An 11,643-nucleotide genomic window follows, 5' to 3' on the forward strand; every position below is an offset into this window, starting at 1 on the left:
AGTTTTTCCTTTCAGACTTTCTAAAAGCTGTTTTCTTTCTCTCCGGGTGATTCAGCTGTCATTTCTTCTTCGGATCAGTCTTTTTTTTAATATTTATTTATCTATTTACCCCCCCCCCCCCCCTCTCCCTCTCCCTTCTCCCTCCTCAGACGATGCGGTAATCGAACGTGTCCTTCTCGGTGTGGTCAGTCCAGTTGGACGAGGGCATGCTGCGGTACGGGTCCAGCAGGATGCGGAAGCAGCGCACGATGAGCAGCGCCAGGAAGATGAAGAGCAGCAGCACGAAGACGAAGGCGGCCTTCTGCTCCAGCGTCAGGTACGACGGCACGTGATGGCCGCCGCCCGACGAGGACAGCGTGCTGCTGAACAGGCCCTCGGCCATCCTGGGCACGTCCATGCTTGATCGTCGCGGCTCCAGCTCTTTGTCCGGTTGCTCAAAGATTTCCGAAGAGAAGAAGGTCTCAGCGGGCGACACCCTGCGGGGGGGGGGGGGACAGAAGACGTGATCACAGGGTACAGTTTAACAGAGACGTTCAAGCCGAGAGAGAAAGAAGTGACGTTAGAAACGTTGACGCGACGATGTTTTCAAGTGAAAACGGAAAACCGTGGTGAATGAAAACGCAGATTTTGGACACACGCGCCACAGTTAAGTAGTTCTGCACATGCTCAGTAGAGAAACAACAAGAGCAGCGTTTTCCTCCGTCGTGCCATGACTCCGGTTCATATTCATCTGGGAGTTGGTAGTTTTATTTTGACAGTCACCCTAATAACAATCGTCTGTCTGTGAGAAAGTCGATGCTCCTCCATTGTTACTGTTTATAGCTTATTGCTGTATGTGTGGTTTCATTTCAAAACCAACCAAGAGCACACCCTAGTGGCCTTACATACAAACTACATAATTTTCAGTGAAAAAAAACGCCCCAAAAAGACAACGTGTTTTCACATAACATTTTTTTTATCCCACATAAACGGCGTCACCAAAACAGTGTTTATTCACCGCTGACACGTTTCACCAGTCCGACCTTTTTTCTTGAGAAAATGATTCATATCTCTGACACGACTGGACTGTTGTGAAGTTTTACCCTCTGGGTTACACAATCGACACAAATACAACACATTTGTCAGCATCGCTTCACTGACTGCCCGTCGCTCCAGTAATCGCTTTATGGATCATCTTCATACGTTCCTGACTGCTGATAGAAAATGTTCCAAACCAAACTTTATGATCAGCTTTATTAACTATTCCCATCACGAAACAGAAAGTTTTCTGTTTTTATGCACAGAAGATGTCAATTCTCCACCACTTTATACCTGTGGGGCCTCATCTGTTACCAGATTGAAAAAGCAGCTGAAAATGGTTTTATTTGGACAAACTCTCTCTTGGGATGTATTGTTTTTTATATATTACACTTGTATTTAATGTTATTGTTTTCATCAAATGTATTCTCGTCTATTTTCTAACCTGATTTGTTTTGGTCTGTTTTTAAAGTTTTTTTCTCTTTCAATATGGAACAGATTAAAAATAAATAAAAAAATTTGACATTTCCTTTTTCTGTTTTGTAAAGTATTCTTCCACAATGAACATCCACTTGGTGGTTGAAAGCTTGACTTTTATGAAACATCCAGTAAAAAACAACAACAAATCTGTCTAAATTCAATGAGCCTGAACAAAAGAGCCAGACAGAAATTTTAAATATGTTTAAATATCTGAAAGTGGCACAAAGGTGATATCATAAGATCCACGTAAGCATTTTTATTTTGTGGCTCTGGACTAATTTAACTTGGTGGAAGAATTGTGACAATGGCTCTTTTGGGGGAAAAACATTACAGACCTCTGTGCCAGACCAAACCAATCACTGAGACAACCTTTCATGTAATAAATCTGATCATTACAGTCATTTTCATTGGACTGAAGATTTCCCGGTGACGCCCTGAGGGCCGGCCAAGTAGAACTGAAGGGACTGAGACCTTAAGATGCTCAGGGCTTCACAGAGGAGATCACAGTTACACCAATTTCTCTTGTATTTTTATAAAAAAAAATTGTCATTCCATGTGATTTTTATTTCTCTTTTAAATTGTAATTTTAATATTGCAGTTTTTGTTTTTCTGTTGTACACGTCTATAAGATGTGATCAACATCTTATAGACGGAGCTTCCAGGACATCAAACCCACAACATTTCAACTGGAAGACGAACAAATGAGCAACAAGGGTAGGAATCATCAATGACAATACCTCTTTAAATTCGCACAACTCAAAAACAACACGCGACAGTCCTGAAGAAAGCGAATGTATTTTTGGTCGTCCAGGAGAAAAGCCAGCTTCAGCAGGACTCGGGGGGGAATTCGTTGCCGACGGGGATTGAATCGGCACTTCGGAGTCGCTGTTACACAACATTCATTGGAGACCAAGCAGCTCTGGAGACAGATAAGTCCGTGGCTTCATTAAAACCATATCCTATTATTCAGAAAATGTGTCCCCCTGCCTCGACTCAATTACATCCATCTGCATCTGCGATTCAAATTCAGCGGAAAGTATTTGTTTGAGACATTGTCATGCTTGAGGAAAATGAATTTTCTCCTCAGACAAGGTTACAGGGATGTAAATGGGTTTACTGCTGCCTGATGGAGGACGGATTAGCAACCAGCTGCCGCGGGTCCCAGAGCTGCCCGGGCCCCAAAAAAACAACAACAACAACAGTTTGTCAGGTCATTTAACATTAATTCGATTTAGAAATACAAATCAGGAGCATCTGACATTAACTGTTAGTCTGAGGGCGACTCGTCCGTCCTGCATCAGTGTGCAAACTGGAGATATTCCATGGAAATGCTGCTAATTTCTAAACTACCTCATTGATTTGTGCTTCAAGGACGACGCTTGAGTCAATCAAACTAAATTAAAAAAAAGCTAATTGCTCTGTTAACGTCCCCAGTACAACCATTGAACGCTGTGATTTTCTTCCACCACGGTAAATGTGGATTGATTTCACTCATGTGCTGAAGAAATCCACTACTTCCTCCCGTTTGAGGAAAGTTTCTTGAAACTTGCAGAGTCGGGCACTTTTATGAAATTGCTGAGCTTCTTTTCTCCGCTCGGAGATGAAACCACGTATATAAATATATATTCCTGGGCCGTTTTCAGGGATTAACGACTTTCAGTCTGAACAAAATGGGCAAAGTGTGAGTCAGGAAGTTTTGAGACGTGGACGGACGTCTACGTGGATATTTTGATCTTTGCGTACGAGACGACGGTGGAAATGTACACTTTACACATAATTTCACATGGTCACGTCTTAAAAGTAAAACTGATTTATATGGAAATGTGTCGCTTGTCACAACACCCAAAATGCATAACAATCCCATTTAAATCCACATATGTGTGTGCAAACCATATAAAACTCAAAACACTTTGTGCTTTTAAAATATCTAGTCAAGTTTTTAAAAAGTCTGCAGTCGTGTCAACGACTGATTTATCATTTTTATAAGTTATAAAAATGTTTGATTTAATTAATCAACTAACAACCTGTTTACATGACAATGTTTCAAATGAAAATCCGTTCTTTTTGCCTTTTTGTTTCGGAAAAGTTTTGCATTCGAAAATGATGTTCGTTTCCACGGCAACTGCAGAAACGATGTTAATATGCCAGGCCACCAGTGGGTGCTGTTGTTTCTATTTCTCATGAAAGCACAGGTACATGCAGCAGAGAGCAAAACGCTATAAACATTAACAGAGACTGTTCAGCTTGTTTATCTACTGAGCATGTGCAGAAGATCTACTTACTCCAGATGTGGAGTGTATGTACAGTAGTCGCGTTTCCTCCATCGACACGGAGACAACGTTTTTAAGAAGTTGCATTTCCATGGAAAGTGCAAGCAGTTTTCAAAAAATTGCGCTTCCAGTGGGTCCGAGCACCGTTGTTGTGTAAACGGACGCCAAAAAGCACAACGAATGTTTTGCATTTTCACTTGAAGAGGTTGTCATGTAAATCGGCTATAATTAAAAAGTGTTACACAAATAAAGTTATCGTAATAGTTTTACTTTCCTCCTTGCTGCCCCCCCCCCCCTCCCCCCCGAGGCTTTGCAGCGTCCCCAGCGGGATTTCTGCATAACTCACTTAAAAACCACTGGTGTGAAACAAACTAATTATGTAAATTAGGTGTGTGACTCCCGTGTGGAAATGTGTGTAACTGGGCGGCGAAAAAGTTTGTGTTGTATGGATTTTTTAGTCCGAACCACTTCCTGTTACAAAATGTGTCTTTTACAATAATAATAATCAGAATGTGTCTATCGTGCTTCAAAGACTTGTTCTTGGTTTCTTTGCTATAAGCCCCCAAATTCACACATTCACTGATTCACTCTCCACACATCACAACCAACACCTGCAGTCACAGCTCTAACATCTGCTGTGAAACAGCTGTGAACATTTGAGTCACGTTGAATTATTTCTGTTATATTTTGTTCTTTGGCACTGTGGGAGGAGAAGCTCTCAATCTCATTGGATAACAAATCTATTCTATTCTATTCTATTCTATTCTGTTCTATTCTATTCTATTCTATTCTATTCCAGTGTAGACCTGCCGTCAAGTGATCGCCTTACACTTGATTAAATGTACATTTATAGAAGAAGAAATCCGCCGCTGCTCTCAACAACTACTGAAAGCGACTTTGTGGTTTATGTTATAATCACAGCTTCCACCTGAAGTTCATCACTCATGTTAATGATGTATATGATTCTGCATTTCTTCTCTAAGTAGTAGATTTTAAATAGCATTGAAAAATGTTGAAAATCTGTAGCAGCCAATAATCTAACATTGGCCAGTAATGTAATGCCTACTGATAATTATTTAAAATTGTAATAAAGCCAATAGCACAATAACATAATGACAATAACGTAATACAATAGTTTAAAATAATTTCCAGCAAGTATGTATCCTAATTAATGAATATGAATATGAGAAATCTATATTTTAATTAACTATGATAGATAGATAGATAGATAGATAGATAGATAGATAGATAGATAGATAGATAGATAGGTAATTCGATTAGCTATTCTAATCAAAATATATCAGGGTAGTGGATTACATGAAGATTAGGTTACTGAAACGTCAGAAAGTGCAGAGTTTTCTATCAAAGTATCTGTACTTGACTCTGATTTTCTTATTTTAGATTTAGATGCTACATTCAAATACAAGAACTAAATGTCAACGTCAGAATGGACAATAAATAGTATTTTTTTTTTTAAATAGATTTTAGGGGACGTTTATCTAATTTTCTACTAAAAAGGACGTCTGAACCCTCTCCCCTGAACTCCAGTCATTTCCCCCTGCCATTAAATTCCCTCACAAATATGGAAACTGACTCTAAACTCAATGACAATAACGCACACAGATCTCTTTGTACATCCATCAGATGTGGAAAGAAAAAAAAAAGAAATGTCACTTGACAGAAAGGAAAATAGAGGAGGACGACATGTGAATGTGACAATGGCGACAAGGAGAAGTGGAAACAGCACCGAGCACACTTCCTTTCAACACTGAACATGTTCAATCATAGTTCTATTTTTTACTAGTTTCTTCTTTTTTTTAAAATCGAGAGTCTGTTCTTGTCTTGAAGTGAAGAATATCACCTCCGCAGGCCACTACGGTGGAATCGCTCATTACGTAACACAGAAGGCCGGTTTGTAAGATGATTTTCCGTGTCCAGACTCTTATAACCTTGTCGCTTCCATAAATTCCACAAAGAGCCGAGAACGACGACGACGACGGGGCAGTGAAAACAAAGGATGAAGGTTTTGGCGACTTTCTTTTTAACCAAAGCGAGCAGTCATTTGATGGAATGAATTGGAGGATGGAGACAGTTGGTTTGGTCGTCCAGCAGACGAAGCCGGAGGTAAATCAATCAATACACGACGAGCCAGGAGAACTGTTCGCTGTCTGATGTCGTTTCTCCCGCTGAGCAAACCTCTTGTTGAATTATTACTGAGAAGCAGCTTCAGAATAAGTCTTTTTTTTTTTTTTTTTCTCATCTCGCCGCAGGAGCCTTGGATCCGGTGTATCACTCAGATATCGATGATTGTTGTGCACGTGGGTGTGACACTTCTTTTCAGCGTTTTGATTTTTGATTTTCCAAGTCGACAAACATGAATCTGTATTGCGCTGTGTGATATATTGGCCTGGGCTCCACCACGGTCGTATTTAGAATTGAATTTGAAGAATCACTTCAAACCCCATTTTCAGATTGTAGGAGCAAAAAAACCAAACAAAAAAATAAAAAATAAAATTTAGCACCAGAAAGTTTCAATAAAATTGGCTTTATGTTGAAACTGTAGTAATCTTTAAAAATTGTACTTGTTTAGTTATGAGAAAATACAAACTTTTTCAAACTTCAAGGTTTAAATTTAAAGTTTACCGCAGCACTATTTTCCCAGCCGGGCCTTTATCTGGCCTCTGAACTAAAAATGTGTTATGAAGCTTTAGCAATTTCTGCTTTGGCTTCATTTCTCGATAATTATGAAGCAATTTGAATTGCCTTGTCTAAATTATGTTAGACAAGGCAGCCTGAATGTTTTCTTGCTGCTTTCATGGTAATACACTGCTGCTGGACAGCAACTGTAAATGCACAAAAAAAGAATAGTTTCTATGATATAAAGTAACCATAAGTTTGTAAAATACTGTAGGTGTCAGTATTTTATAAGGTAGTTCCTTAGGGGATTCCTTTATAGTGAATTCTTGTTGAGGATTATAACTCAGAAGTTTCATTTAATTGAAACATGTTTTTGTTTTTTTAAAGAGTGGATGCTGCATACATTGGCATCAGGATTAATCTACATCTGAGATCACCGTCATCTCGAAGCACGAATACGTCGACATCATCTGCATACGTGTTTGACTTTGATTATTAACTACGAGGTTAAAAATCTCCTCAAATCAGCTGAATTCTATGCTTTATGGTTATTTTTTTTTATTAATTTTTATTTCCCTCTCACCAATGTGAGACGATGAGTTGTGTTAGTCTTTTGTCACAGGAGACGGGCGCCAGCTGTGATTTCCGATTATGCAATCTGTTAATGAAACCGATTCTGTTTCCTGGTTTATCGTCCCCAAAGTGAAGTAATTAACCTCACGACGACACCGGATCGCCAGCTGTGACTCCGCCGTTTGATTCTGGACTATTGTGCTTTATGTCTTTATTTGAATCACAAAAATGTCAAGTTTAATTAAAATACTATGGGGGGGGGGGGGGGGGGGGGCACAACTACCAATACATGTAATCTCAGATGTAGGCACTGTGTCCACCCACGCTCTCTAAATTCACACAGTTCAACTGAGGAACATTTACACTGGACTCAGCCACTCCCAACACCAAATATAATTGTTTGTCAAAGCATGTTTAATCTTCAAAATGAAGATAACACAGCAGACGAGTCTGTCTGCATGAGATTAAATGCTATTTTCCTTGGAGACTTCTTTTTTTTTATGGCCTCGTCGGTGGTTTTCTTCAGGCTGATTCCAGAAACTAAACATGAACCACCTGCTTATTCGCTGGATTAGATTACAGTGGACGAGCCTAACAGAGGTCAAAGGTAACCTCGTACATGATGAAACAAAAATGTGTTAATCTTGATTTCTGATCCCTTTGTGCGTACAGCACTGCATTGCGTGTATGATTAATGTAAATATTATGCTTAAGATGCAACTTTATAAATATAGCAGGTTTCAGGAACGATGCAGTTCAAAGTGCTTCACATTAACAAAGAGATGGCAACAATGAGAGCAATGAGAAAAATGAATGAAGACCGAAACTGGCAGCAAGAGGCTCCAATCCGGCCAAACCACCAAGCAAATGGTAAAAATATGAACGAAAACATTGATTTTTGGACATTTCAATGTATTTTGTGCCAGAAGGTTTCATTAAAATTGGCTCCATGTTGAGATTGTTGTCATTTTGTGGTGGTAATTGTTTTAGAACAATAGAATTAATAGATATTTCCATCCCGTGTACTCTGCGGTACAACAAATAAAAATGCAAATTCTGAGGCTATTGTCCATCGACTTGCGCATGTGCAGGAGAACTAGTTGCTACAGCTGTGGTGAGCATGTGCAGAAGCAGCATTTAAGAAAGGTTTGACCACGTTTCCATGGAGACGGAGACGGAGACGGAGATGGAGTGTTTTCAAATAGTTCCACCTTTTGCTGCAGTTTTCAAAGAAATTGCATTTTGAGTGACTCCGAGCAACGTTGTCATGTAACCGGACCCCCAAAACACAAGCAAAGTGTGTTTTTTGACGAGTTTATCAAACATTGTCAAGCGTAAGCATTAGTTCTGAGCAGATTTGATTGTGATTTGAACATTCTTGATGGTAATCTTGACAATTGAAGGATTTTTGCACATTCTGGAAAACTTTTCAACCTCCCAGCATGTGACCACAGATTAGATCTAATTAATCCCTCATGAGATCAAGTTTGATTCTGACTATTTATCTATAAATCCATTCTTGGCATACTACTTCCATATTTATCCTCCTACGTTGGGGTGTGACCGGGCAGGATGATGTTAATATCTGTGTTTCCTCACTTCAAATCGATTTAGTAAAAACAGCTTCTTTTTTAAATTTTTTTAATTCTGCAGCATCAACATGGAAACAACTCCAACAGATCCGGGTGATTTTAACGCAGAATTAAAAAATCTCCAGAGTTTGATATTGTTTTTGATCATTGCATGCATCTATTTGAGATATGTCCTTCTTCTGTTTGTGTCTTTGTGTAATATTATTTAACCTTGTATTTTAACTCTCGGAAAAGAGAAGTCTCAAGGAGACTATTTGTTTTCATGAAGGTCAAATAAAATGATTATGGTGGCTGAAGTTTCTCTTTCTTATCAGTGCCGTTTTCTTCTTCAAAACATCAATGGATCTTTCCAACAAGAACGCGTCACTTTGATAAAATAAGACTTGAACATCAGCAGTGACCTTGTAAATCCTTTTAGTTCAAAAATTTGAATTACTGATGTGATTGCGGCAATTAAAAAATAAGTGTGTAGACAGGCAAACAAAACAGAGACTATAAGTAATTTCTTTATAGCTATAAATCTTAAATATGTTGTAATTTCACTTCTTTTATTGAAGAAAAAATCCCTAATTAGCCGATTTTGTGCAAAGATATGTACTTTTCTGCAATAAAACAAACAGAAACAGTTGAGGTTTCTATCATTAGTAGCTTATTATGTTATAATTTCAAAGCTCCAGCCCACTCAATCAATTCAGTGAGTATATAGCCTCTGTACTATAATAACACTGACACTCCCGCTCTAACCAGTCATTATTGTTTCTTTTTTCTTCTTGACACTATTAGCAAATCATTCATTTTTGCGTGAAGAGTATATGCATAACCCGCAGTCTGCTCTCATTTGGGTGGTGTCCTTTAGCTGCGCTCCTGCAAGCGTGAAGAGCCGTCACAGAGGCTGACAATCACTGGGGAGGGGGTGTCGAATGTGTTATGAGACGACTTGAACTGACAAGACGCGGAGAGGAGCTGTCTGTTTCTGCTGAAAATGTACAAAAAAAAGACCAAAAAAAAAATAAATGTGTAGGCAGCTCTCAGGAGAGAGACAGTGAGCGCGGGCTTCGGCCCCGCCTCGCCGATCAGCCGCCCGTAATCCATCACACTTAAAAGTCACCAAAAAAAAATGATATTTCACAGGCGTGATTCATTGCCCCGGCTGTGAAGGCTGATAAGAGAAAGGGGTTGTTTTTCTTTTGTCTGCTGGGTTGTTTTTTTTTTTTTCTGTCAGCGTTTTAATGTCAAATCATAATCTCGCCGTCCCGTCCTCCAATGACACGGCGAGGTTACAGAGCATTATAGCACTTCCAGGCCACAAACCTCACTGCCGTTTGCGACCGGCTTACGTAACGCACTTCAAAGACTCCCGGCATTTACAGCAGCTCCGCGCGACGTACGGGCACGGCTCCGCCGCTAAGCGCTCGCAGTTCGGAGCTTCTTCTTGACAGTTTCTCCACGGAGATACGCTAAATGGTTAAGCTTCTGATGACAGCTTCTTCTTCTTCTTCTCTCTTTTTTTTTTAAAGAGCTGTCACAAGGAAGTTAGACTATCTGTAAATACACTGAGCCAGAAATCACAGGTGGGCGTGGAAATCCTGTGTAGACTTGTCCCTCGCAATGTACCGTTTGAGAAAACCACTGCATTGAACTGGAAACACTGAAGGAACCGCGTGTTTAACATCGAGCTAGAAAACTATTTGGATCAAGTCTGTCGCAGTCTTACTTCCTGTTTACGTGATAACGTTTCAAGATTAAACGCATCTATTTTGGAGTTTCACATTTTCACAGAAATGGCAGAAATGCTGAAAATGATGCAGTTTTCATGTTGGGCCACTAGTGGGTGCTGTTGTTTGCTTTTTTGTAATGAAACGACTCACGCATGCAGCAGAGAACAATTACGCAATGAACATCAACGAGGGGAGTATACGCAGACGACCAAGTTGGATCGTTATTACGGTGACTTTCAAAATAAAACTACCAAGTCCCAGGAGAATCTGGAGTCACGACGTGGAGAAGGGAAACATTGTTCTGATTGTTTATCTACTGAGCATGTGCAGAAGAGCTATTCACAACTTGACCAATAGCAGCGTTTCAGAAAAGTTGCATTTTTTCAAAAGTTTTCAAAAATTTTCACTTTGGAAGCAGTTTTCAAGAAGTTGCGGCCATTGTTGTGTAAACCGATTCCCAAAAATACAACAAAAGTTTTGTGTTTTCACTCTGCTGAAGATTTATTTCTGTTCAAATCGAGGTTTTTTTTTTTTATCTCCCATTTTCACCTTATTGTCCAGATGGGATTTGTTTCTTTCTTTTCTTTTATTATATATCTGTTGTTTTTACAATCATGTAATTTGTGAAGTGTAACAGCAGTTTGGTTTTTTTTAGCTTTAAAATGATTGCATAATAAGCACCCAAAACAACAAGTGTTCTACGTTTTCACTCGTCTTACCAGATGAACGACGGCCACTCATATCTATAAGTAGAATCACTCGACGCAAAACATGTTAAATAGAAGTAAAATGGCTATTCTGAGCGTTGAGCAGCAGGTTGCCTGAACTCAGGAGGAGAGTTCCACCTAATCCAGTGGCATTAAGCTGCAGGGGAGGAACGGATCTCCTCGCATCTTAAATGCTACGACGGGTCAAACCTCCGAGAAGACGGATGACTTTTCAAATGCTGCGACTGAGAAGAGGACGTTTTTATACCTGCACTACATCGGTGGGTCTCACTCACAAATATGACAAGAAGCTTTTAGCTTTTTTTAATGAAGAGACTTTTAGCAGACGATGTAAGTTTATTGCATTCCGCTATTAAAAAAATGACATTTCAGTCACGTTCCTTTATTAACTGATTGCTCCTTGTTTCGTCATCTTCATCCATCCATCTTTTGTTGGATTTACTCTTTTAAAACTACTTTTGAAAACCACTTTAAAAACTAATCTTAAGACCCATTGTTATTCCTTGGCTTTTAACCACGTTTGAGACTCTGTGCCTGGTTTTATTGTTGCCAATCTTATTGTTTGTTTTACTGTTTTTACTCTTCTTGTTTAATTTTCGTCTTTTACGTGAAGCACTTTGGCTGTTTT

At 39.4% G+C, this 11,643-nt stretch overlaps 1 protein-coding gene across 1 annotated transcript; it reads right to left on the minus strand.

Annotated features, from left to right (window-relative positions):
• Nucleotides 1–145: 145 nt before the first annotated feature.
• LOC308134016 (cortexin-3) lies at nt 146–397 on the minus strand (the record flags this gene model as incomplete). Its single annotated transcript, XM_080501603.1, has 1 exon — nt 146–397. The coding sequence occupies one exon, from the start codon at nt 395–397 to the stop codon at nt 146–148; it is 252 nt and encodes an 83-aa protein (XP_080357729.1).
• Between the last annotated feature and the right edge of the window lie 11,246 nt (nt 398–11,643).

The sequence above is a fragment of the Blennius ocellaris genome (genome assembly GCF_963422515.1).
Source record: "Blennius ocellaris genome assembly, chromosome: 8".
Taxonomy (NCBI): domain Eukaryota; kingdom Metazoa; phylum Chordata; class Actinopteri; order Blenniiformes; family Blenniidae; genus Blennius; species Blennius ocellaris.